The sequence below is a fragment of the Cygnus atratus genome, chromosome 19 (genome assembly GCF_013377495.2).
Source record: "Cygnus atratus isolate AKBS03 ecotype Queensland, Australia chromosome 19, CAtr_DNAZoo_HiC_assembly, whole genome shotgun sequence".
Classification (NCBI taxonomy): Eukaryota; Metazoa; Chordata; class Aves; order Anseriformes; family Anatidae; genus Cygnus; species Cygnus atratus.
The window spans coordinates 6,219,867-6,247,072 of record NC_066380.1 but is presented as its reverse complement, the minus strand read 5'-3'; the positions used below and the strand labels follow the sequence as shown (position 1 = coordinate 6,247,072).

Genomic DNA, 27,206 nt, shown 5'->3' with positions numbered 1-27,206 from the left:
CCCAGAGCAGGAGGGAATAGGGAGAAGAGGGCATGGGCAGGAGTATGAACTCTCATCCTGTTTGACAGGATTTGGCCTTTATACTGGCTCAACTGTAACACGTAACTTCACCTTATTTTCCCCTTGAAATACAGCAGAAAGCATATTTTGATTTCAGTACATCCAAACATGAACAATCCTTCTTAATGTCATATTTTCCAAAAATCTAGCTCTTGCCCTGTGTTAGGTATTGTCTCCAAAACTGTCCTCTGGCAAGTGGGATCAAAGCTCCCCTGGTGCAGGTCCTGTGCCCATGGCTACAGAGATATTAAGACCAATAATGTTCCTAGAAAGCCACAGATATGCTTATTTTACTACAGCAGCAATCATTGGTGTATACAAGTTAAAATTGGCTGCACTTAACCACTCAGAACTGCTTTTTGTACACTGATGAAATTATAATGAATGCCTTTGAACTACCCTTTATGAATATTTTAAAAAATGATGCTGCCCATCGTCCTCTAATGAGTCAGCCAAATGAAAATAATCATGAGTGGATCAGCCTGCTTTTTTTCAGGTCCCACAAAACTGCTGGTGGATGTATCCTCTCCACACAGCATTATTCCTATTTCTGCAGCAAGGAAATGAACGCTGTTTTTTTAGTGGTCTCAGTTTGCTGAACTGGAGAGGAGGAGGCTCAGGGGAGACCTTATTGCTTTCTACAACGACCTGAAAGGAAGGTGTGGGGAGCTGGGGGTTGGCCTCTTCTCACAGGTAACCAGTGATAGGACCAGAGGGAATGGCCTCAAGTTGTACCAGCAGAGGTTCAGGTTGGAAATTAGGAGACATTTCTTCTCAGAAAGAGCGGTCAGGCATTGGAATGGGTTGCTCAGGGAGGTGGTGGAGTCACCGTCCCTGGGGCTGTTTAAGGAAAGGTTGGATGTGGTGCTGAGAGACAGGGTTTAGTGGGTGACATTGGTGGTACGGTAATGGTTGGACCAGGTGATCTTGAAGGTCTTTTCCAACCTTAAGGATTCTATGATTCTAGATGAGAAGAATGGTGTTTTCAACATAGAATCATAGAATATTCCCCTTTAGAATTTTTTCCATAGGTTGGTTCTTGAGGAATGAGTGGTAAATGATGATTAAATGATTGGGTAATGATGTTAAAATATTTTCGCTCTCTTATTAAATAGCCTTGATGTTGATGCTGGTTGTATCCACTATAAACCGTAAGGCAGAGGTAAATCTCTTTATTCAAGACTTTTTTCCAGAAAGAGTTTGGACTCCAAAATAGAGCTGTCCTGCCACAGGCCCCCACAGGCCCGGGGCTGAGGCCAGCGTCGCGGCTGCCCCTTTAAGACTCTCCCCGTTTTGCCCCCTGCCCTGCACCAAGATGGCGCCCACGCCTTCACCTTCCCCCCCCCGCCTCATTACGCCCCCGGCGCCCTGCGTAAAGATGGCGCCCCCTTCCCTTCGTGCCCGCTCCCAAGATGGCAGCGCCCTCCTCCCCTGACTAGCGGCGGCCGCCGCCATGCCGGGCGGGTGAGGTCAGTTCCTGGGTGGGGCGGCCGCGGTGCGGTCAGGGCCGAACAAAAGGAGCCGGAACCGGCGTGAGGGAGGGAGGGGAACGGGACGGACGGGACGGCCGGGCCAGGTGGGTGCGGGTGGCGATGGCGGGGGGGCTGTGGTGCGTCCCCACCCCCGCGTGTCCCTCTCAGCGGCTGTGAGGGGACGGGCAGGGCACGGCGGGGTCCGGGGGTGCCTGAGGGGGGGATCCGTGAGGGGATGAGGGGATGGCGGCGGGCGGGGAGGATGTGCTGAGTAACGGGGCGCCCAGTCCTGTCCCCCCGTGCCCGCCGCCACCGCCCTGACAGCCGGGGGGGGCCGGGGCTGGTGGCCCCCGGGTGTGTGGGGCGAGGTCCGGGCTTCTTCCTTTCTTCCCTGGTGGTGGGGCGGGTTGGGGCTGCTGGCTTTGCTTAATTTCTGGCTTCTTTCCTAGCGGATGTTTTGTATTTTTTCTTTTTTTTTTTTTTTTTCCTTCCCCAAAATGTGAGGTGACGTGGTAGCTCGGAGGGCAGGTGTGGGGTTGAGGCGCTGCTGGTGTGAGCGGGGTTTGGGGGGTGCTGGGCTTGGGGTGGCGCTGAGGCTGTCACCCGAGGGGACGCGGGGAGGGAAGGTCAGAGAGTCCTCTCCTTTCAAGCTTTCCTTTGTAGCAGTCTGGCACGGCTGAAATAGAATCGCTTTGATTACGAGTGGGCCACTTCAAAATCTGCCACCCCCGATGCCAGCTTTGGGAGCAGGAGGAATGTGTTCTTAGCGGAGCATCTTTACCTGTTATTTTTAGTGATATATCTTCCTTTTCCAGTGCTTTTTTCACCTCTTGTTGACAAAATGGTGTCAGAAGTTCTGCAGTCCTCCATGGCTGGGTGCTTGAGAGATCTCTCAAAGCCTAGGGTCGCTCCCTTGTCTGTTTTCCCATGCCCTGTGCTGACATGCAGGAAGCAAGGAAAAAACAGCTGTTGTAATCCTTGGTGGTGGTGCTAAACTGCTGCTGCTTTTAAGGTGAACGTTGGTAGGTATGTGTTGAGAAGAAAGGGAGCAGTTGCTTGAATCCAGAATCGTAAGGGGGATGATCTGCATTTTCAGATTCCTGTTGGTAACATTTAAAGTAATTTTGAACTTGTCAGGCTAGAAAGTAGGTAGTAAAGCCTTAAGTTGTTTTTCTCATCTGTTAAAATCTAGACTTTTCTTCCATGAGGTTAATCTCTTTTTACCAGTTTGGGTCTGGTTATAAGAGCAGAATTCAGCATCTCCTTTAGCTGGGTCTGCAACACCGGCTTTTTGATAGCTTCTAGAAGAACGGATATTGGAGATTCTTTCTTCCTTGCAATTTTATTTAGTTCTTAAAGGTCTTAACATCCTAGGTATCAGGGTGTCTCTTCTTGGTTCCCGCTGTACCTCTGAGTTATGCCTTGCATCTTAGACATCCTCTCCCAGGCTTTTACTTGACATAGTCCCTCTGTGAACTTGATTCTCTCTTCTTTGCTGATAATCTCTGCTTAATTTCAGGGAAGCTGTTCCCATGGCGTGTGGGGAATGCAACGCTTCAGCACCTGCTCAGGATCCAGCACGCAGGAACATCATCCACTTCCAGCACAGAGAACTGAAGTGCAGATAGCAGAACCCAGCTGCAGGGTAAGGGTTTCAGGCCAGCTCTTGAGTGGCGTGGTAAAGACAAAGTAATTCACTAGAATGTGACTTAAATATAGTTGCAGAGCACAGGGCGGTGATGAGGTGACTGATAAAGAACAAGGAACAAAGGTGGAGGATGATGTGGGGAGAGTAGTGGCGTGCTTACTAAGTCTGTGAGTGCTCATCTTGAAGATGAAGAACGAGTAAAGGAACTGAGCATTGTCCAAAGCAGAACGTAACTGTTACGTTCACCCATCCGTGTAACTTCTGGCCACATAAACCAAGACTTCTCCTTGTATTAAACAGCAAGAATCTGAAAGCTGTATGTTCTCTGTTCAGTTTGGTAGCTGTTCTGTTTCCTGCAGGGTGACATTTCTGTTGCTGTAGAGGCAGCTCCTAGATAACTTTGCCCAGTTGACTAAGGAGCGCGCTTGCTTGTCTCCCACGTGCGTCAATTAGGCAATTGCAGGGACTAGTTGCAGGGAACTCCCTGCCTCCTTGGTTTTCCACTAGGACAGTGTTGAAAGGTGCTGCAGAATTGCCTGCTTGTCTGCAAGATGAAAGATGCAGTCCAGATCGGTTGTTCTGAGCAATTGAGAGGTTCAGTATGCTGCTTCCAGAAAAGAAGTATCCCTAAGACTTATCTAGTGTTCTGGTTAGTGTTCTGGCAGTTCACTGCTTTGTTTTTTTTGTGCCGATCCTCTCATGGTATTTGGAAACCCTAACTTTATTCAAAGACAATGTGCATAAATAATTCCTTAAGATATGCCAGAAGCCATGTGTTAAAAGCTAATGCTTCCATGTTTGAAATGTGGAGTGCTTGAAGCCTTCCAGTGATGATTTACTGGAATGCAGTAACTCTAAGCATTCGCTAAATGCTGCTGACATTCAGAAAAATATTCTGTGGTTTGTGGTGCTCTGATGTTTTTTTAATCACAGAATTTGACTGTGTTAAGTTAGTGTTGCTGCTGTGTGATCAGAGCAGGCTTGATCACAGGCCTTCATGTAACTTTTCCACGTTGTAAAGGAGGATTTTGTTCAGTGGGGTATTTAAAAGGGAAGCAAAACTCAATTCCGGTGCTAAATTGAGCTTCTCTGGCCTCTAAGAAAATGAGGAGCACAGTCATGCAAGTGGAGCATGGAGGGGAAGGACTTATGAATTTTGCGGGGGCTCCTCAACAGGAGGGGATGGATGCATAGCAATCGTTCTGATAACGATAAACTCTGAACATGCTCTGTTGCAGTGCCACAAGCCTCCTCCCTGCGTTTTTTTTCCAAGTAAATGTTTTCAAAACTAACCTCAGTTTAGGATATGCAAACTACTACTGAACAGGCGTTTAACGGTCTGCGTGGCTTGAAGACTTCTTGAACTCTTCCAAGCAGCTTTTTCCTGAAACTGTTGATCAGATGTATTTTGTATTGCAGCGTGGGTTATATACGGCCCTCTTGCTGCTATCAGACTGCATCTGAAACTAAAAGCTGTTCAGTCGTGACCTTCCTGCTGAAATAATAGTGCTTCCTCCTCCTGCGCTAAGCATTGTTAATGTTTGCTGTAGAATTACCTTGGCGATACAAAGCTTCTCTGTTGTGACAAATTTGCAAGCCATTTCTTTAGCTATAGCCTACCTTTGTGCACAGTAGAGCCGTGCACTGGACTAGTTAATAGGTTCTGCTTTAGGCTTGTGGCTTTACCAGCTCTCTGACTGCAGGTTAGATGGCCTGTCCCTTATCTCTCACCTGATGCAGTCAGAATGTTCTGAGCTGGAAGTCACAGCCACTGTTTTGAAGCTTAGGTTCCTGAAGGCAAGTTTTGTAGGGCTGGGGATAAGTAGGTAAATATGCATATGCTCCTCTTCTTTTGTCAGGCTGAGGCTAAATGTTACTGTGCTGATAGCTGGTGCCTTACATTGCTCTTGTCTGATCATCTTTCATCTTCGGTTCATCTTGTTGGGTGTTGCCACAGCTGTTTCCAAACTAATAGATTTGTGCATGTTGTGTCAGTCTGTCAACAATCAATTATGATTACCCTTGCTTAAGAGTTTTCACTTGCTTTGAATCTAGTCTCTTGATTTCTTAATATCTTGTTAGATCTGTCAAAGCTCTGCTCTGCCCACCGTTTGTCTTCAGCTGAAAACAGTTGTTTACCTTTTCTTGTATCAGTCTCCAAAGCTGGAATTAAATGCCAAGTAGGCTTTTGCTGCAGTTGAGGGGCTGCTTGAAGCTGGTCTGGTTGTTCCAAGTTAATGCTGTTGCTATTTTTTAATCTTAGTTATTAACAATTAATAAAATCACTTGCATTTGTCAGTACAAGGGAGTGTTTTGCAGTGTCCTGTTGGAAGAACGCTGTTATACTTTTCCAAGACAAGTTCCAGTGCCCTGTCCTTGAAGCATCTTTTCTGTGGCAAAGAGAAAATTAATTTTGGACAGCAAGTCTGTGCCCCTGTACATCCATAATGCATAAGCTGACACAGGCACTTTTCTCTGGTTCACATCACTGGAGCAAGGCATCTGACAGCGCTGACGTTTCCACAGCTGTATCACACTGACATACGGTCCCTGCTCCAAGTGTCAGTGATACAGGTAACTCCAGAGTATGCTCACTTCTGTGCAGCTGGGGCAAAACGCTCTCAAAAGGCAGCAGATGGGGCAGGCCAACCCAGGTCTGATTGTGCAGATGTTCTTCTGTGTACTTGTTAGGACAGGCTTGCTTGTGTGCTGTAAACAGGAGCTGTTGCACTGGGCTTAGGAAAAGAAGGTCGGTCTTGCATCTGACAGGCAGAGTCAATTAAGAGGTTCCTATGAAGATTGTAGTGCAGGTGGGCTATTTTTTCCTTATTTTTTTCAGGAGCTTCAGTAAAGGTGTTAGCCAGTTAATTTGTTTCATCCTTCTGTATCCATTGGCTTGGGTGGGGCTGCATACAAGCTGGTGGATGGTGACATGAAAACCTCCTTGCTTTTCTCTCAGCATCGAGTTTGCTGGCTGTTCCAAGTGAAGAATGTAAGTGCTGGCGGCTGCTGTTCCACTAGTCTACCTGCTAGTCTGAATGGTACACACACGATCCTTTAAACTTCACATTTGCTTTTCTTGCTCATAGGTTTTGTTCCACAGGAGAGTTTTTTTTTTTTTTTAACTGCAGAAAGGACCCATTGTAAGGATGATAGTTTATTCAGGACTCTGGCATCTGGCTTCCTTGCTGTTTACTTCTGTAAACAGTGAAGGACAAAATAACTTGAGACTTACTCCATCTCATGGCTTGCACTTTTCCAGTTATCACATGCCTGTCCCTGTGCTTGGAAGGTTTTCTGAGGGGTGCATGAAAGCAGCTCTGTTTTAGCCTTCTCTTTTTATTAGACTCGGAATTAAAGGAAAACATGGGGGAGGGGACACAAATTGCCATTCCCATTTCTGACTTGCAAGGCTCTTTGCATTTCCCGGTGTTTGAACAAAGAGCTCTGTGTCCTGCCCTCCTTTAGCATTTCAGGTGGCAGCATGCTGGGGAGGGAAGCTGTGCTGTGTTGAAAGCTTATTGCAACGTGTTGTAGCTCGTCAATGATCAGGGCTATAGTCTTAAGAGCATCAGTGTTTTTCTTTCCCTTATCTACCTCTGATGCTGTCAGCAGATGAACAACTCCCTCGTTCTCTGGGCTTCTGATAGGTAAGAAATTGTCAGCAGTGCTTGACTGCTGCTTTGCAGTGCGAGTCTTAGAAATAAGGCCACTGAGAATTAAGAATATGAATTTCAGACTAAAGAATTGCAGGTGTCTGACATACAAGACATCCTTGTCTGCCCATACAGGTTTGTGTTATGAAATTGCCTCACTGGGAAGCTGCATCCCACTAAAGGTAAGGACTTCCCTGATTTCAGGGAGGACCTGGAAGTAAGGGATGGAAACTTAGGAAATTCTTGGGCATGTCATGAGATCTTGCATGTGGTCCTGTTTTGCCGGTATCTCCTTTAGTAACAGAATGGCCAAAGGAGAGAAGAGGAGGCTGGGTAAAGTATTCAGTAAATGATGAGTCAAGCTGACAAACTAGCCAGTGAAACTGAAGAGTGATGTTCCTGTTCGCTTTGTCCCTAACTGGATAAGGTCAGCAGCTGCAGGCAGGAATTTAAAGCACAGCTCAGCCACGTGCCTGTCTACAGTAAGTCCATCTTCACTTGTGTAGATTGTGGTTGTGGTTTTTCTTTTGATAGAGAAATTGTCCAAAGGAGAGGATATTCATGCTCCTGCAGCAGTTGCCCTGTTTATTCCTTGTACTTGTTAAATATCACAGGGGTCCTGAGGTTTGTGGAAAGGATTCATGGTCTTGGCTCTGTTGGTCTGCTTTATTGGGTAAGATTGGTGCTGCTATATGAGCTGGATACATTGTCAGCTGGATACGTTTAATCTTGTTTCTGAATGATTCCACTATTTAGGCGTGGTGTACTCAGAAAGTCCCTGTTCTTCTGAGATGAGTGATTATCTTTCTCCTCCAGGTGTGTCTAGTAAAACACAGGATTAGTACTCGGTGATGCTTATGGTTGGTTGAAGTCTGGGTGGTTTTGGCAGGCTGTTATGTAAGCCTGGAACTCCCATTTCTTCTGTTGTATCGGCCTGCTCAGCACCGATGCTGTACGTGGTGGGTCGGTGCCCAGCAGGCTGATGTGGGGATGGCATACGGGCCTGGCTTGTTCATACGGAGTGGGCCCTGCCCTTCTTTCTAAGGCTGCATGGTGAGAGGAGCAAACACTCCTTTTGGGGAGGAGAGGTGGGGTGCAAACTCGGATCCAGGTAAATCTTCAGGCACTGGAGAGAGAGGTAGTATCTAAATGGGGAATATGTGCATTGCAGAGGCTTCCGGAGTGTATTTGTGGGCTGGATTGCAGGATACATCGTAATCCTGCTGTATGACAGGGAGGCTTTAGCATACAGGTCTCTCCCTGTGTGGTCTCGGATGTTGCTGCTGCTGCTGCTCTGGGGTGTTCCACCACGGCTCCGAATTGTGGTGCTCAAAGCAGCGCTGCGTTGGTGCAGCCGGAACCCTTGAAGGTAAAGTCATTTCTTAACTGGGGGAGGAACTGCTCAGGGAACTAGCAAGGGTAGCTGGTAGAACGCTGTGGAATGTGAAAGCTGAAACACCGTTGAGACAGATAGACACTTGTAAGATTTCTTTCTCAATGTGCAATACCTAAAACCTGTCTGTTTAATTATACCTTTGGAAAACTTCCTTATGCTTCTGATTAGTCCTCAGGGCTTGAGGCATAGACGTTCCTACCTATTGGCTCATGCAGCTTTGATGAAATCAGCCTTAAAACTTGAATAAAGCACTCTTTCAAAATCTCACTATCAGCCCTCCATGTGGTGGAGGTAGCTCCATTTTGAGCAAATCACCTGTTTCTGAGCTGCAGCTGGAAAGCTCTGCAACCTGAGGGCTATATGAAGGAGCTCAGAAATTTCTTCACCCAGCCTGCTCAGATACAGTGCTTCTTTCCTGGTTAAGGCTGTTCCTGCTCATAAACTCCTTTACTGCACACTGAAGTTGGTGGGACTCTGAAGCACGATGAAAACAGCTGTGACTGTCTTGCACATCTATAATGCCCATGAGGCCAGCCTCACTGTTGCCTGGGGATTCCTCTAGCTACGCAGCACGGAGGCTGAAGTTTTGTGATCCGGTCTCTGGATTGACCTCTGCAGCAAACTGCTCACACGTCTCCCTCTGCCTGTCCCACTCAGCTCGTGTGTTCGTGCTCAGCCTTCAGTGAGGCTACGTGACCCAAGCGACTTAGCAAATGACGCTTTTTCTCAGGAAACACTTTACTGCTGACAAAGCATGCTGGAGTTCAGTTCCTAAAGAGCAGAGGCTTGAGATCTCTGCAGTTTTCTTGCTGTTCTTATGGAGCTCGGTCTGGTTTTGGTCACGAGGGAGGTCACTTTTGTTTTGGCCAGCTGTCTTCCTGCGAGGACTGTTCCTAGTCTTAAACCAGAATAATATCCTCCTAAATCACTATTCTGCTGCCCATGTACTTGGTGAGAGTCTGGGTTTCAGCTACCTGCTTGATTTCTGTATGGTGGTTGGACCCTTATCCCTCTGGGAAGAATCCTTTGGTGCAGGGGAGCATCAGGGGGCAGAGGTGGCCCCTGAGAATCTGACTTGAAGCCCGCTGTCGTCAACCCCACAGCAAAACTGCCTGCCCCAGTCCAGGAGGGAGTGTTGCAACAAGAATCGTGTTCTAAGACGATTACAAAATGGATGACTACAAAATAAAGACAACACTTGCATCTCGATGCAGAACAGTCATCGGCCTTTCAGGAGCTAGAAATGGATTGCATACGTGGGAAATCCGTGCGAGGAGGGACGCAGCTTTTCCTCGTGCTTTCTCCAGTTTTTGGTGGTCAGTTTTCCCTTTCACTGTAGATGCTGTAAGATTAGATAAGACCGGGAAATTCCAGCTTCTGTGAAGTGATCCCTTGTTTTATTGCTTCTCATTTGGGATTCAAACAGGATTTTTGCCACTGCCAGGAGGAGTGGGGACTGACTATGAATGTCTTTGTCTTCCTCCAGTGACCCTATCATTGTTACTGGAGGGCAGGGGATTTCCTGCTCCACTGTGTCAGGGTTTAATCGCTGATATTGAGCCGTAATGGACTATCATGGGACATCGAAAGAGATGACTTGTGAGCTGCCTTGTAACTGCACAATGTAAAGGCAGATTTCCTACCCCATGTGACTGGTAAATAGAATTAGGGAGCCTCTTGCCCTAATTTCTTGCTGCTTTCCTCCCTAGCTGTCTCGAGGTACAAATCAAAGTGAACACAGTCAGACTGTTGCAAGAAGAAGTTAAGTATTTCCTGGCTTGAGCAGAACTAGCAACCCAACTCTACAGCTCAAGTCTGGAAATGCCTTCACTGTGAGACTGGTTCCTGAAGAGACCTCTTCCCTGTTTCATAACCCTGCCAGGGACAACTGTGAAGGGCTAACAGTGCTGCAAAAGCTTTTCTACCAAGAGTAGCGAAGCACAGGAAGAAAGAGGAAAGGATCTTTGGAGAGAAGTGGTATGTAGGCAAGAGGAAAGTTGTGTTGTTTTTTTTTTTGGTGTAGAGTAGGAGTAAGGAGTTGTTTCAGCAGGGAACACTTCTTTAACGAACAGCATCACTGTTCTCACTGCACGTTCCTGTAAGGAAAAGAGGGATGGGATTCTGCACAGCCCTATGGGAGAGCAACGAGTGGTGCAGCAGCATTTGTTACCTCTTAGAAGTAGTTTGGAAGGAACAGTTGACAGAAGCTCTGCGCTGCACCTGGCAGGAGTGTTTAGGATGGATGTGGACTAGCTGGGAGGCTGCTACTGGGCTTCGATGGACCCTTAGGGTGGTGTGTGGCTCTCAGAGCCACCCTGACTGGTAGAACAAAAGCTGGGCTTTCCTGTGAGCATGGATGGATTTGGGAAGCCAAACCACGTCCAAGGTAACTGGTCCAGCAGATGGCTGCAGGAGCTGTTGGTGTCCTTGTTTTGCAAAGCTTTCCAGGCTTTCAGTTGGATCATAGAAGTGCAGGACTCCCCTCTGATCACAGCGCAAGGGATGCAGAGGGTTTGTGTTCTCGTTTGTTTTTCCTTGTGGTATTGCAATATGTCAGCCGGCCTGCCTGGCTCTCGCTCTCCAGTAGCTGACCTTCCTGGTTCCTCTTTGAGTTGTTTCTCTTGTGCTCTCATGGCCTGGTGTAGTGGGTGTCTGACAAAAAAAAAAAAAATCAGGTTTGGGCCCTTCTGAGAAGGGAAGGAATGGATGGGTAGGGAAACTGGGATAGCATAAGAAGTATGTCGGTGGTGATGAGAAATGTCAGAGCTATAGATTCTCCCTCAGAAAATATGAATATGAAATTGAGTTTGACTCTGAATCATGTCTGTGTGGAAAAACTGAGGAGGCATGCATTGCTAGGACCTGCAGTGAATCGACCCTTCTAATAACTGGCTTAATTTGAGGTGTTCTAGAATGCAGGGGGAGTAAAGAAAGTTTCTGAACCCCGTTTTATCCTGGAATTAATATTTCTGTAGCGTGCACAGAGACAGCACTTCTTAAAGCTGCCTTGCACATGGGCTCTCCTTGTGATGGATGTATTCAGGGAAGGAAGCTGAGGCACAGCTGAAATGCCTTGCCCAGGGCCTTGCAGCAAGCTAGCCACAGGGCTGGGAGGGGGGCTCTGAATTCCTGGTCAGCCCTGTTCTGGTTGCTCAGGTGCTGTTCAGAAGCCGTTTTGTTTTTCCTGCTCTTCCCTGTCAATGTGTAATCCTCTTACCCCAATTTGTGTGGCGCACTCTGCAGGGGCGTGCCTGCCACCTCACTTGTGTCCTGCCCCGAACAGGGCAGCAGTTGCTTCTGATAATGCCGTGTATGGCCGTATTCACCCCTTGTTTCTGCAGTGTCCTTCAGACTTCCAGGAGGAGCTTCAAACCCATTCTTCCACAAGGCATAGAAAACCCAGAAGCTTGGCTGGTTTGTGATCGCATGAGTTTACTGGTTGGTAAATTCCTAGATTTGCTATTGTGCTTTGTCTTAGTGAACTTCCAAAACAGATATTGCTGCTTTCTTTCAATGTTCCCCCCTTCAAAAAAAAAAAAAAAAGTATCTAGGGTTACCCCAGTCTGTGTTCTGTAGTGGATTAACACAGTACTGGAACCGGGTGGGCAGGAGGGCAAATGCTTCTTCAGGCATGGCTGTCCTCACTCAATCTACCTCTTGCAGCCTTCCCAAGTAGGACTACGTTGGCATTTGCTGTTTGTTTATTGTTGCAAGTGGCAAACCAGGGAATAACATTCTGTATTTAGTGTCCCTAGGGCATGTGGTGCTTCTAGAGCTCACATTAGGAGGGGCTTCCTTCGCAGTTCTGTGCTGGAAGTTAATTTTAAATACAAACTTCAGTTCTACAAAAGCAGATGGTGTGGGCATGCTGACTAGCCAGTGCTTTATAAAAACCTGCTGCTGAGCCTGCAGCCCCCCAGGACTTGTCAGGACAGTGTCTGAGTGTTGTGAGGAAACGTGCTCGAACCTTTGGTCTTCCTCCGTTACGGCTGAATTGATGGGAGCCTCACAATGACTGAGAGCTTTGTGCTTCTGCTGCTGAACTTTGCCAGCAAGCGTGATGTGATAGCACTGCTTGCTGTGAGAACAAGGTACAACGATGTCGTGAACTTCATTTGTGTTGATCATTCATCAGATATGTGGAAAGTTTCTGAGCTTGCAGTTCCACGAATCGGTCAGGCTCCTGGGTTTTCTATGGGTTGAGGAAGAATGCATTTGAAGTTCCTTCTGGAAGCTTGAAGGACAGAATGAGCACTGCCACAAGGTCTCTGCTTCCCAGAACCTTTGGTTTCCTTTGTGACACTTAAATCCCAGCTGAGATGAACTGTGGGTGGGAGTGGTAGCTCAAGGAAGTGAGTTTGTGTTTAAGTATGTCGTCCCCTTCCTATACTTCTGAGGTGAATAAGACAAAGAGCAGCTGTTACAGGATTTCAGTAATGATCTATCAGAGGGCAAGTAATTATTTTTTCCTTGGAGAATTGATGCAAAGAGGAAAGCCACAACTTATGGGGAAGGAAAAGGCATAAGATTGGGCAACTTTGTTCTCTTTTCCAGCTTTCTTGATTAAACGTGTTGAGTTGCGTCAAGTGGTTCTAGGAAGTATAACTATAATGCTGTTTGAGTCATGCAGTGTAGAACTATTTACTCTGTAAAAGAGTAATAGACTCATGACCGCTATGGTGTGTGTGGGGGTTTTCTCTCCTAACAATGCTGGCAAATTCCTTCATCCTGAAATAAAATCCCCAGATAAAACTGCGAACTTCCAGATACTGTTCTGGCGGTGTAGTTTAGGCTGGTCCTGGGAGCTTGCTGTAGGTGTGAATTTCTTAACCGCAGACTCCTAATGACAAGTATCAGTTCTGATGGCTTGTGACAGCTCATTTGTCAGGGAAACCAAAAATAGCTTCTCAGCCACAGGTGTAGCAAATTACTCAGAGGTAGCCTTGTTCGTTTGTGTCCAAGTGACTTGAAACAGGGACTCAAATAATTCCAGTCTTGCTGTGCCAGCACTTAAAACGTGAGTTTTCCCGATACCCTCTAGAGAAGCAGAACAAAAGAGTTGAAGTTAGTAATGCCTGCTTGTGTTTTCCTTTCAGGTGAATCATGATTCCAGTCACTGAGTTGCGATACTTTGCTGACACGCAGCCAGCATACCGCATCCTGAAGCCATGGTGGGACGTCTTCACGGACTACATTTCCATAGTAATGCTGATGATCGCAGTGTTTGGAGGGACACTTCAGGTCACCCAGGACAAAATGATTTGTTTGCCTTGTAAATGGGTTACCAAAGACTCCTGCAATGACTCTGTCAGAGGCTGGACAGCCGCAACCCCGGAGCGCACCTACTATAACTCCAGTCTTGTTCCCTCTGCTGATACAGGGCCGACGGGGATCCGGTATGATTTGGACCGGCACCAGTATAACTACGTGGATGCGGTGTGTTATGAAAACCGCCTTCACTGGTTTGCCAAGTATTTTCCTTATCTGGTGCTGCTGCATACTCTCATCTTCCTGGCTTGTAGCAATTTCTGGTTCAAATTCCCACGGACCAGCTCCAAGCTGGAGCACTTTGTGTCTATTTTGCTTAAGTGTTTTGACTCTCCATGGACAACGAGGGCATTATCTGAGACGGTGGTGGAAGAGAGTGATACCAAGCCAGCATTTGGGAAAATGAATGGCTCCATGGACAAGAAATCCTCCACAGTCAGTGAGGATGTGGAAGCCACTGTTCCCATGCTGCAGAGAACAAAGTCTCGAATTGAGCAAGGGATCGTGGACCGGTCTGAGACGGGAGTCTTAGACAAAAAGGAAGGTGAACAGGCCAAAGCACTTTTTGAAAAAGTGAAAAAGTTCCGTACACATGTGGAAGAGGGCGATATAGTGTACCGCCTCTACATGAGACAGACCATCATCAAAGTAATCAAGTTCATCCTGATCATCTGCTATACCGTTTACTATGTCAACAACATAACGTTCGATGTTGACTGTAAAGTGGACATTGAGAGCTTGACTGGCTACAGGATGTACCGCTGTGCTCATCCTTTGGCCACTCTCTTCAAAATCTTGGCGTCTTTCTACATCAGTTTGGTGATAGTCTATGGCTTGATCTGCATGTACACGCTCTGGTGGATGCTGAGGCGATCGCTCAAGAAGTACTCCTTCGAGTCTATCCGGGAGGAGAGCAGCTACAGCGACATTCCTGACGTGAAAAATGACTTTGCTTTTATGCTCCATCTGATTGACCAGTATGACCCCCTGTACTCAAAGCGCTTTGCTGTCTTTCTGTCGGAGGTAAGTGAGAACAAACTGCGGCAGCTGAACCTCAACAATGAGTGGACTCTGGAGAAGCTGCGCCAGAGGATCACCAAGAACTCCCAGGACAAGCTGGAACTGCATCTGTTCATGCTGAGTGGCATTCCTGACACAGTTTTTGACCTCGTTGAGCTGGAGGTCTTGAAGTTGGAGCTTATCCCTGATGTCACTATTCCCCCAAGCATCGCCCAGCTCACCAGCCTTAAGGAACTATGGCTCTACCACACCGCTGCCAAAATTGAGGCTCCAGCCCTTGCCTTCTTGAGGGAGAACTTGAAGTCTCTGCACATCAAGTTCACAGACATCAAGGAGATTCCTCTTTGGATTTACAGCCTGAAGACACTAGAGGAGCTTCATCTGACGGGGAATCTGAGCGCTGAGAACAACCGGTACATCGTAATAGATGGACTGAGGGAGCTGAAGAGGCTGAAGGTGTTGAGGTTGAAGAGTAACCTCACCAAGCTGCCACAGGTGGTGACGGATGTTGGCGTGCATCTTCAGAAGCTTTCCATCAACAACGAGGGCACCAAGCTCATTGTTCTCAACAGCCTTAAGAAGATGGTCAACCTGACAGAGCTCGAGCTGATCCGTTGTGACTTAGAACGCATTCCTCACTCCATCTTTAGCCTCCACAATCTACAGGAGATAGACCTGAAGGACAATAACCTCAAGACCATTGAGGAAATCATCAGCTTCCAGCACTTACATCGTCTCACTTGCCTTAAATTGTGGTACAACCACATTGCCTACATCCCCATGCAAATAGGCAACCTCACCAACTTAGAGCGCCTTTACCTGAATCGGAACAAGATAGAAAAGATCCCTACCCAGCTCTTCTATTGCCGAAAACTTCGGTATTTGGATCTCAGCCACAACAACTTGACTTCCATACCGCCGGACATAGGACTCCTCCAAAATCTGCAGAACCTGGCTGTGACAGCCAACAGGGTAAGTGAGAAAACCCGAGCGTTCCTACGTGAGTAGAAGTAGCTCTGATACTTCCATTGTCTGTGTGATTAAACATGGTACCCTGGTGTGTGAAATACTCCTGGCACTGCCGTTCTGTTTAAACTCTCAAGCTTTTGTTCCTCTCTGAGGGTTTTATCTAAGGCAAATAACTCCAGGGGCCATTCTTTGTTTGAACAGCTCTTGTTTTGTAGCACTTCTTATCTTCCAGTGAAATTGCTTTTAAGTGGCAGTTGGAGGCTATTCCATAAATCCTGTCTTAGTTGTTTCTTTGCAGTTGGAAGCTTGTATTCTCTAGGTTGACATCAGATTTGGACTTAAAATGAAGGTCTGGGAAACCATAGTCTTAATTTAGCACTATACACTTAAGCCTATGTACTTCCACTGTGTGTGTACCCCATGACAGGAGCCATCTAGGGGGTGTGTGGCTCACAACTTTGCATGTAGCACTCCTCGTTTCTGGGGAATACTCTATAGTTCAGTCTTGTAAAATACATTTGTGTGAGAAGCTGAAAATGGACAAACTTGAGAAAAATGATTCTTGAGTTGTCACACGTGAAATGCATCCTCTTGTTCCACAGAGGTGACTTTCCAGAAGGCAGGTTTATTCTCTCCATTGTGCTTACTCTTACTCAGGAGAGTGAACTGCACCAGGTTCATCGCTTGGCAGTCAGCTGGATGTGAAAGTGAACTGACAATTCTTTCCTACTGAGGGTAGGAAGTGTGGTGGCACCTCGCTGTGCCTCACTCTGGTGGCTGCGTGCCTTGTGTAATCCCAGGTAGGGGAAGTCTGAGCTCGAACTGTCCGAGTGCAAGGCAGGTTAGAAGGGTTGGCTGTGTGCTATGCTGCCTAGTTGCCCTTGTGTCAGAAGTTCAACTGCTTAAAGCAAAATGTACCCACGGGTTTTCTTGTACCTTTCTTCTGTGTTTGGGATTAAGGAGACTCCGTTTACCAGGTAGCACAAAGATCAACCTGTGACTGCACAGGCTGTGCTGAGCTGGAAGACTCCTTGAGGCCTTCATTCACTCTGCTGAAGTTTGCCATACAAAAGGCTCTAACAGAACTGTACGAAGTACAGACAGATGGATGAGTGGCTTCTGGGTTCTCAGTGAGCATGCAGTAGAACTGTCCTGGTTTTCACTGCCATATGTCGAGACCCTTGCTGCTACTGGCAAGATGTGTCCAAAACTGAACACTGTCACGTTCTCTGAGAGAAGCAAACACAGCAGCTCGAGGACTGTGTGGCTTTTGCAAGGCAAACGTTCTCAGATCAAGTTTTTAATTTCTAACGCAGTTCAGTATGACAGGGTTTCTAAAACTCCAGCCAGCTTTTTCAGGTTAGTATCTGAAGGTTTAAGCCTGTCTGCGCCCCTGAGGAATAACAGCAAGCAGCAGCCACTCAACTGTCCCAGTTCAATAGCTGCTCACTCAGTTTCCCCAGCGCTAGTGGCCTGGGTGGCTGCGCATCAGTTTGCATGGATGGCTTAAGCTCTGGTGAACTTCATGGTATGCACACATGGCTTCATACTGGGTTAAAAGCTAAAATATTTTCTCAGGGTGAGTGTGGCTGATGGGTCACCACACCTTCTGAGGATGGTGTTAAGCGAAGAGGAGGAAGTTCTTAACAACTCTCAAGCTGCTGTTCCTAACTCTGTCCCATTTGTCTTCTGGCAACCTCGCAAACAGAGCTTCCTGAGGGTTAATCTGCAGTATAGCCTCTGCAGTTTTGGGGTGGAGCCTCTCTTGGAGGAAGAGGAGTTGGAGGCAACTCCACTTTCTGCATCAGAATATGGCACCACCCTGTTTTCTCTGCAAAAATACTAGTGCAGCAGGGAAGGTGGAGCAGCCTTCGTGCCAGCGTGTTCCGAAGCAGAAGGTGGTGAGGCCCTAGCGCAGCAGCTAAGCTGCTTATATCCCTTGCAGGTGCCTGGGCAGTGTCACAGTTACCCTGGGGCTCAGCCAGCCTGGTTATTTACCAGGGAGTAATGACAGCAAGAAACAAAAGTAGGCTGGCATTTCCCAAGGCCAGGAGTTACCTCAAATGTCCTTTCTTAGCAAATAGATACTCCTGGAGTTGGCTGGTACCAGTGTACGGTTCTGGGAAGCAGGCCATGTTATAGCATGCTGCTTCCTTCCTAAACCAATACTTGTCCCTTAAATAACTATTATTTTCAAGAGTCTGTAATCATTTGATTGCACGTTGCTGTTTGCATAACGCTTGACAGTAGTAATGACACTGGCTGAATTTAATTGGTCTTGTCTTGGCTTTTCATTGGACTCAATCTCATTCAGAACTGACTACAGCCCAGTTCAGCTGTATCATGCATAATTCAAGTTGTAAAAAAGGCATGTCTGGGCTTAAGGGCAAATAAATCTTCATGAGACTTTAAGGAGAGAATACTGCATTGGTGCATTTAATTCCTGGCCTAGTATTTGTTAAATCTTAGCTATATTTTCTTAGAAATTCACTAGAAGAAGGACTGGGCTAATAGAAATAAGTCTTAGTAAATTAGCGACTTAAATTAGTGACTTAAATTAATCACTTGAAGGTGGTGGTGGGAAAGCTAACAGTTGGTGGCTTCGTGTTTTATAGCACTGTCACTGTCCCCCCTCCCCTCTCCTCCAAAAAAGCCACGCACTTCGGAGCCTAGAACATCCTTGCAACATTTCCAAGCCCTGCAGAAATGATGGAAGACTGCTTGCAGTTCTGAGGGCCTGGAAATTATACCCACGTAGCTTTGCTCCAGGAAATGGAAAGGGCGTGCATAAAAACCCAGCGTTTTGTGTATGTAATGGAAGTGTTCAGCACGAAGACTGAAGAATGATCTGGTTTAAAGCAGTTAGTATACTAAGATCTCAAAGCCTAGAGGTGCCAAACAGTTGTGAGGTCTGCTGGCAGGGCAGTGCTCCGAGAGAAGCTGGAAAAGACATGACCACTGGGAGAACTGTGGTGGGAACGCCTTATGGTGTGGTGGCTCCTACTTTAGGAACAGTCCTTGTGGTGGAAAGTAGGAGCTCACCTAAGGGAGAAGTGGATGACTGAAAACTCTGTAAAGCCCGGAAGACTGCGTGCACTTGTTTGAGCCTGTTCTGTTTGGTGACTTTGTCTGTGATTGTTTTTTTTTTTTTTTCCCTCCAGATTGAGAGTCTACCACCAGAGCTGTTCCAGTGCAGGAAGCTGAGAACCTTGAACCTGGGAAACAATGTGCTGCAGTCCCTCCCCTCCCGGGTTGGAGAGCTGACAAATCTCTCACAGATCGAGCTGCGGGGGAACCGCTTGGAGTGCCTGCCAGTGGAGCTGGGAGAGTGTCCTCTGCTGAAACGTAGCGGGCTGGTGGTGGAGGAGGACTTGTTCAACACGCTGCCCTTGGAAGTCAAAGAGCGGCTGTGGAGGGCAGACAAAGAACAAGCCTGAGCCCCTGAAAGAAGGGGGAAAAGCTCCGACCAGCTAGAAGGAAACACAAGGCCATTCCAGTCCCCCTTTTCCCAGATCCTCCCCTTCCTCCCCTCCAATCACTATCAGACTAGCCAAGGAGTCCCTGAACAATCATGACTCTGACTGAGGCTGCTTCTTGCCTCAGACGCAGGATGGGGAAAGCTTGGGATCAGGATGAGGATCAAGGCAGGTTAGATGGCTTCTGAGCAAGGGCCGGTGGGATAAGAGGTGTTGCTGCTCTTCTGGACAGGAGGTGGGGTGAGGTGGATGGTGCTGGTGAGAAGAAATGACCTTTGAATGAAGGAGAACAGGAAACAAGGGGATTGCTGCACTGCCTCAAATGGGGATTTTGTGTGTCAGGGACTGAGAGTGTCCAGTGTCCTGCAAGCAAGAATCAAGAGCCTAGGAAACCTCCTGAACCTCCATCTCTGTGACACCTGGTACAGTTTCCAGCTCAGCAATTCAGTAAGTGAGGCCCTGCAGTGGGGGTAAGATAGGATACAGACAGCGGATTTCTATCTAGATGTTGGCATTAGGATTCGGGGGGGTAAATTTATCTCAGACGTCAGCTTGGATGCAGGATCATCTTTTGTTACTAATTGTATTTCCCTCTTGCACTTGACATGCTGTCCTCTGCCCCTAGGGAAGGAGTCGGTCCTCCCCCCAACTCAGTCTGCACATTTGAGGTTGCACTGTTTTAAGTTTCATGTCACCTGTGCTGATGAGCAGATCACAGTGTCCTTCTCCAACTGAGGTGTTGGAGGCACTAACGGAAATAATTCCAGAGCTTTAGCCTGTTCTGAAATGGATGGTTGTAGTACAAGTGGGAGAAGATCTGGATAAAGAGCGGTTGGAGTGTCTAGTTCGTTGTCCCAGAAGCATTGAGTTACTTCAGGATCTGGCTTTTAAAGTTTTCAATCTGCTTTTAAATTCCTGGTATTCTGTCATGTGGCAAATGCGAACACAAAACTGACCAGTGTGTCAAGGTCTCTCCCAGGGTCGATTGGTGTTTATAGTAAAGAGGAATGCTCAGTTTTCCTCTGCCCCCTCTCCATGAAGTTGTTAGATGTGTTCTTTAGGAGCACAAACCACAGACCTGCTTGATTTTGGTTTTTTATCCTGTTGCCCTTCTCACTTTAGCAGCTGTCAGTTCCTGTTACATCTCTTGTACTACATAAGAGGCTAATCCCAATCGAACTCGGTGCTGGAAAAGTAACCTGTCCTCCTGTTTCGTTCCCCCATTGTTAAGGAGCAGTCTGGGAACCCTCTGTGGACTGAGCTTGAAATCCCTGGGACAGAGCAGCCTTTATTGAAACAAGCCTGACCTGTTTGGTATTGTTTGACAAAACCCTGCACTGGCAGAGGCAGATAACTCGTGATAGCTACTGCTAATCGTGTCCTCGAGGTGGGGTGGTGAAGGTGTGCCTGCAGTACACCCTAAGTCTGCACTTTTCCATCAGAAGGAAGAGGAGAGGCTCGTGGACTTGCAGGTCCCGGTTGCAATACTCTGCATCAAGCCGGTAGGTCGTCTGCGAGGTGGAGTGCTGCGAGCTGAGGCATCAAGTGTTTTGGAGGCCTCCCGTGTGTATGAAAGGGGGAAGCTGCAGCTGTCTCCGAGAGCGGTTCCTGGCAAATGGCCAGCGAGAGCACTGGCTTAGCAAATCCCGGTGATCCCTTGGATGGTGGTGCACTAGGGCACACTATGGCTTTCTTCATCAGATGTAAGATATGAAATATGCACACTAAATACGCCGAAACCATGGACAATGTTAAATGGGCTCTGGATTTGTTGATGTTCAGATGCTTAAATAAAGCTACGTTAAAATCTAGGAAATCTGTTTATAAAACTGCTTTTAAGGAAGATGTAAATTCTGCCTCCCTTAGTTCATCACGAGAAGTCTAAACAGTCCAGGGGAATAACATAATTAAATCTCCTTATCTGGAAGGCAAGGCACTCTAAAAGCTCTTCTTGTTTGTAACAGGGTTAGCCTGGTGAAATCGTGTTAGGGTTGGGGCCGCTGCTGAAGCAATGGGGGAAGAAAGCTGCTCCAAAATGCGCTGCATCAGAGCAAACGCTGGCGCTCAGAAGTGTTAATGCTGATGCTTCTTGGATTGGACTCATTCACGCGAGCATTTCGGATTGACGGGAAAGGAATTGCTAGGTGGACTTAACGCTGCTTAAGTAAGGCAGGAGTGGCTTTAGGCTTACCGATGGTAATGCTGTTTTCCAGCCGGTCCCTCGTGGTGGCTGCAGAGGCAGGGTGGAGGGTGTATTGGAGGGTGAAGGAAGCCTTTTTTTTTTCTTCCTTATTTGGTGCCAAAATATTGTGCTGAAGAGCAATCATAACTGAATAGAGGCTTGAACTCTGTATTGTATTCAAGGCCATTGGGTAATTGGTTTACAACATGTGCGTTTTAGGCTAGGCAGGGCTGAAAAGGCATTGCACCTTGCAGAGTTTTAACCTAGCTTACAGGAGCAGAATTCTAACCTAGCTTACGGGAGCAGAGATTTCTCCTGTGTGTCTAGGTCATCGTAGATGAGCGCTTTGACTCTTGATTCTAGGTGCGATGCTAGTTATGCAATTAAACTCTGTGCAGCTAGGCTAGAATTTTCTGTAAGCAGCTCCTGCTTATATGCTGCAGTGCTTCTAGAAGCTTGTAAGCCTCCTGAACTGCGAATGCCAGTGCTGAATTCATAGGAGAAGTGGGCAATATTCCGCTAGAAGCGAGAATCTCTAAGCTCTATCAAATATCAGAGCTATGCTGCTGCTTGCTGAGTAGACTGTCCTATGCCTGAGGTCTACAAAGCAATTTTTAAGACAGGCCAGTATTGATCATGCATGGAAACACTAGCTTTTTGCTCCTATTTCGATATTCCAAGCTCAAATTTTCAATCATAGCTGCTAGGGCTTGAGATAGCTTCCTGGGTGGCAAAATTGGAATAAGTAGTCTGATAAGTTCCTGTACCAGAAACACAGGTGGCACGAAAATAAATTGCTTTTCTGGAAGATGGCATTATTTACTATCTGCTCCTGGCATGTGCTTTTTGGTCTTCCGTGAGATATACTCTGGAACCAGTATCTGTTTCCTATGATGAAATGGAAGAAGCTTTAAAACTTCAAGGATAGGGTCTAAACCACGAGATCCTGAGCATGTTTGCTGCTTAGGACTCCAGCAAAACTCAACCCACAGCACAGTGAGTCAGTCCACTTCCCATACCTGTCTGGATTCTCAGTTTGAGGGATGAGCTTACATCAACAATCCCTCCCCATTTGCAAGCACTCGATCAGTGAATATTATATTTTTTTTCTTTCAAGTCTGTCAGCCTGAAGCTTAGCTTTTTCTGACACAGATCTGTATGTGCAGAAAAAATTTCAACCGAAGCAGACAATCAACAGGTCAGCATCTTATTTTCCTGGCCTGTCTTTTCAAAGCACTCTAGTTAATAGCAAAACAAGTTTATTAGCTGCTAAACTATAAAAGCAACTTGAATTAAAACTGTTTCCTTAATAGCGCTGCTGAGCTGAATGAATTCTTGGAGCCCCTGTTGATCACAAGCATGATCATCCCATGCTAGGACTGAAGGTTAGTAAAATGGAATTCTACCTTTCCGGCTAAATACCCCAAAAAGTAGTAAGTTGCAACTAATTTTTTGAACTAACTGTAAGGCAAGGGATACCAAACCCATTAAATATGTTAAAACTCGCTGTATCTCTGAAACTATGCACTGGAATGTAAGTTGAAGCTTTTCTTTAAGATTGATTTCTGAATTTACTATTTGGTCTCTAGCTAATTCAGCAGCTGAAATTAATTTCCTCTGCTGGTCTGAATGGTTAAACAGAAGCCCAATACAAGCTGTTACTGGTATCTTTCATGATGTGGTGTTCTTTGGTATTAATTGTCACTTCCGGAGAATGTCCTACCTCATTTTTTATTTTTTTTACCATTTATACGCTCCATTTAGCTCGGTTCGTTTTAATTAAAGCAAGTTCTTGGTGTTCAGTACCATAAATAGTATTAAGTGGCTTTCTGTTGCTGAACCACACCGTGGGTCCTCTTCTTTTGCTCTAAGAAATGATTCTAGGAATTTCAGAACAACATCGCATCCTTTTCAGGGGATGTTGTATATGGGGAGGAAAAAAAGCTTGAATGTTGTTGATTCAACAGCTGTGACATCGTTTCCCTTCCTTACCTTTTTTCCTCTTTGGAAAGGGACTCGCATGGTTTGAATTCTCTGGATTTTTTTCTTCAGCCCTTCAGGGGAGGAATAGTTTTTTCATTGAGAGCTGTGCCTTCTCCAGACATTAAGGTAACTTCTCCACTGAGGCACTTGCTTCTTCTAGAGTATTTCCAATTGTTTCTGCCTGAAGCCAGCTCTTCCCTCTGATTCTTTTCCTTTCAAATGTGGAGAGCACGGAGAGATTTAAGTGTCAGCATGACTTTTCTCACTGAAGAACCATCTTGTCATACCATAAACAGTAGCACCATCTACTCTGAAATGTTACCAAAGGTAAGGCTGTGTCAGTGCTAAATACTAAAGCTCTCATTTAAGTTTCACTTTGATTTATTTTCCTCCTCATTGCATCTTTTTTTGACTGCTGTTTGGCCACACAGCAGATCCTGTACTCTTAATAAGCATGTGCCAAAACAGAACGGATTTTGTCCTATCTGCATTGTGACAGTGCATGAGGCAGAACTGGAATTGGACAAAGGTATTGTTGGTCTCAAACCTTTCTCTATCTCCATTGCTCCAGCTGCAGTGACAGGTTAATACTAACTGCTTTGGAAGCATAAAATCCTCCAGAGGTCTTGTCTGAAATCCCTTTTCAAAAGTAACTGCACTTGAATTGATGGACTCCAACAACTAAGATTAACTTTATGTGAAATTGGACAAAGGCTTAATTTGGAATTTCTGGAAATACCCTTCTATTCCTCTGTCTCCTTTAAAGGAAGTTTATTGAACAATGGGAAAATTTTTTCAACTTAATGAGAAGGGGGCTAATTGGCCTGAGTCATCTTTAAAGCTGACAAACGCATCCATTTAAGTAAGACACTACTCATGGCTTAAACATTGCTCACTCCCATTTTGTAGTTGTGCTCGCAGGGTTGTGGTTTGGCATCCAAGACCTGCAACTTGGTGTAACATTTTGGAATCATGGCATTCACTTTGTACGTGGGATTGTTTGGGCAGCTGATCAACAGCACCTCCACCTTAAGCACTGAAGGCTGCTATTGTTTTCTCTGAAAGACTTGTAAGACTGGACACTTTAACAGAATAAAAAATTGAATTTTTAATTTGCATTTTCCTTTTATGTCTGTTTTCTTTGGTTTCCTGTATGCAAAGGCACTTAGTCTCTGACAATCTCACTCTTCAGAAGACAGATGTTAATAATTCTAGCTATTGTGTAGAATTATTGTATTTTTACTCATCGCTTGAGCTCCTGTGGATTACAGCACTTTATGAATAAGAAAGTAGATGTGCGGTGAAAGATTCTGTTCAGTGGCAAGCCTGGACTGCCTTACACATTTCGCCATCACTTTAAGAAATGGCTGAAACAACTTACATTGCCAAATACAGATTGTTGGAGGATTGTCTGCTTGGACCTGTAGAAACGTGGCTTTTCAGAATGCAGCTTGTGCTCTCCTTCCCCAGGAGAAAGGTAGGCACTGAAGGCGATGGAGAAAACTTGCAGTTGCCATAGAAGTGGTGCCTTCAGCCAGCTACTGGTAACAAACAGTTTGTGTTTCCTAGCTGTCTGCCTACCCCATGCACTACTTTTTCTTCCTTTCACCTGGAAAATGCTGACAGGTAACCTCTCCTAATTGAGCATCTTCACGATGTGTTACAGAGAATCAGCCTGTAACTTTCAAAGACAGCTTTAGTTTCTGTGCAGCTTCTTTATGGCATAGAAAGATGCTTCTTGTCTTTTGTCTTCCCCTGCTTCCTTTGTCTGCGGCTGCTTGACCACAGTGCCATTAGACCCACTTCAGCAGGCTGTGAAGGGTGCTAGTCTGTAATGCCAGTTATTGGCATGGAGTCTTAAAGAAATGTCGCTAGGACGGAACTAAGAAAGGAGAGGACAAAATGCCTCTTGTCATCTAAGGCTCTCTTGGAATGAAGCTGCTTTTGGCAAGTGTTCAGCCCTCTGAATAGCTGAGCAAAAGGAATGAATGGAAGGTGCCATCAGAGAACTGATGCTTGCTGGATTCCTGGGAGACTGTAGTAAAGGGATGGGGAAAGAGCCTGAAGGTAAATAACTGATGTCTTTGCTAGAAAAAGCACTTTTAATCCAGATAATTCCCAACTTTCTCTGTAGCTCACTAAAGCATAGTGTGGGGATGCAGTAGAGGTAGTTGGAGCTCTCTTAGCTTTGTTCAGGTACACTTCTCTAGCCCTGCCACACCGTAAGCTTTTTACCTACTGATTTTTGAAGAAAGAAATTATCTTGCTTGTACCTGTGGATGACTGAGAATTCTCTTGATGGAAAATTCCTCTGTTCCTGAGGCTTCTGGTAGCTTGAGAGAAGTGGGGACTGTCAACGGAGGGAAAACAGTAGTAGTCCAGTATTGATGACATCTTAAATATATACTAATAGGCTACTTAATGCAATTTAATCACTATCTTTGTTCCTGCGCTCCTTGTTTCTCATGAAACACTCTATCATTGATCATACTGAAGACTTCAGGAGAGAGAGGAGATCCAGCTGAAATTGCTGCCTACCTACCAGTCCCGGCAGCTCCAGCAGCAGCAACCTTGGTGAGAGCGCCAAGCTGTGGGGAGCTGGTGACCTAGCTCGGCTCCAGGTGGTATCAGTAGGAACTCAAATCAAGGAAGAAAGTGGGGTAACTGCACTGGGCAGGATGGCATTTGAAACACTCATGCTTTGTCTGCTGCAGGGTTGTTCACGTCCCAGATGCCGCTCGCTCCTGTACCTGTCTCGCAGCAGGGGCTGGGCTCTGGCAGTCTCCCAGGAGTTTGCCAGAAATGCATTTTTTTTGCCAGAAATGCAGTTTTCTTGCAGAGCTGGCAGGAGAAAGTGTTAACAGCCTGCACGGAGCTCTTGGAGGGGGAGGAAAGGAAGGAAAGAGGGGTCACTTCCCAGTTTTGTCCGAGTGCTTTCTACCTTCCTTATTTAAACTTACTGGAGGAGGAGATATTTACAAAGATTACGTCCTTCTCTTTGCCTCCTTTTAGGCATTACGTAGGGGTGGTGGTTTTCCTCTTGCTGAAAATGTCTTCCTGAGCCTCAAAATAGGAGCATGTCTGGAATGGCAAAGGGCTGGAGGACTCCTGAGAGGTTCCTGTAAGTCGGATGGTTGTCTCTTGTTTGTGCACTCGCTGGGCTGTGATCTGCTGCTCGTGGTGCTTGTTTACAACACTTTCCATAAACAAACCAGGAAAGCTGTGGTTTCCCACTGTGCGTATGACCTCCAATGAATTCTGAAGTCATTGAGTGTGCGTAATGCGGGGAGTGGAGGAGATGACGTGCTAAATTGCTGAAATATATTACTGGGAATGACGAGTGACGTTGTGAATGACCCACGTAACACAGAAGGACTGAGGAACAGTATGGGAGTGTGGTCTGTTTTGTTTTTTTAATATTTATCAGGATTGCTACCTTCCAAGCAGGGCTACTCATGAGTGGAGGGGTAGGTCCTCGTAAGATTGCCTTACAGGCAATAGCTACAGCAGGGTGTCTTTATTTTTTTCCCCTTGCTGGTTACCCAGCTTTCTTGAACAGTTCAGCTTTGCTGTCTGGAGAAACTCTCCTAAGAGGGGGGAACTACCTGATTATTCTTTGAATTTTGCCATGCTGGGGGTTGTTTCCCCTCCACCTTTATAGCCCAGTAATTAAATTCTCCTGTGAAATTTAGCTTTAAGTACCAAACTGATGTCCTGTTGAGTGCGGAGAAAAGCTTGTTAATGCTCAAAATGAGATGTTCTCTAGTGAAAACACTTAATTTGCTTTCCGTTTAAAAAAAAAAAAAAAAAAAAAAAAACAAGAAAAAGAATTAAACAAAATGAAGAGGGATTTTTTTTATCCGGAGTTGATTCCCTTACAGAATAGAGGACTTAATTAGATGCTGTTTGGAAAAAAAAATGAAGATGGATTTTAACTTGCTAGCACGTGCGTTTGGAACTAATCACCTACCCAGGAGTAATTTTTACTCCCTATATATTTCTTCTGCTAGGCGACTGATGCATAAAAGTGTCCCTGTGATGTTATTTCTTTGCCTTCCCTTCCCCGAGTGCTACCG

General features: G+C 46.1%; 1 protein-coding gene across 5 annotated transcripts; it reads left to right on the top strand.

The window, feature by feature from the left end:
* Positions 1-1,420: 1,420 nt before the first annotated feature.
* Positions 1,421-26,917, top strand: LRRC8A (leucine rich repeat containing 8 VRAC subunit A). 5 transcript variants are annotated; one of them, XR_004780047.2, is made up of 5 exons: positions 1,554-1,636; positions 3,052-3,177; positions 13,329-15,492; positions 18,651-19,412; positions 22,461-26,917. XR_004780047.2 is itself a non-coding variant. In XM_035554963.2 (5 exons), the coding sequence occupies exons 4-5, from the start codon at positions 13,336-13,338 to the stop codon at positions 18,924-18,926; spliced, it is 2,433 nt and encodes an 810-aa protein (XP_035410856.1). In that variant the 5' UTR covers positions 1,554-1,636; positions 3,052-3,177; positions 11,574-11,670; positions 13,329-13,335; the 3' UTR covers positions 18,927-21,247. The 5 variants fall into 5 exon arrangements, 4 of the variants coding, with proteins under 4 accessions (XP_035410854.1, XP_035410853.1, XP_035410856.1 ...); XM_035554963.2 differs by lacking the exon at positions 22,461-26,917 and adding an exon at positions 11,574-11,670 and having other exon boundaries at positions 18,651-21,247; XM_035554961.2 differs by lacking the exons at positions 1,554-1,636; positions 22,461-26,917 and adding an exon at positions 1,421-1,529 and having other exon boundaries at positions 18,651-21,247.
* The last annotated feature ends 289 nt before the right edge of the window (positions 26,918-27,206 follow it).

Excerpts from the sequence above, each read along its gene's own strand:
- LRRC8A (XM_035554961.2), top strand. The coding sequence starts at position 13,336 with ATGATTCCAGTCACTGAGTTGCGATACTTTGCTGACACGCAGCCAGCA. Across the intron at positions 15,493-18,650 it reads TGGCTGTGACAGCCAACAGG|ATTGAGAGTCTACCACCAGA; the intron begins GTAAGTGAGAAA and ends TTTTCCCTCCAG.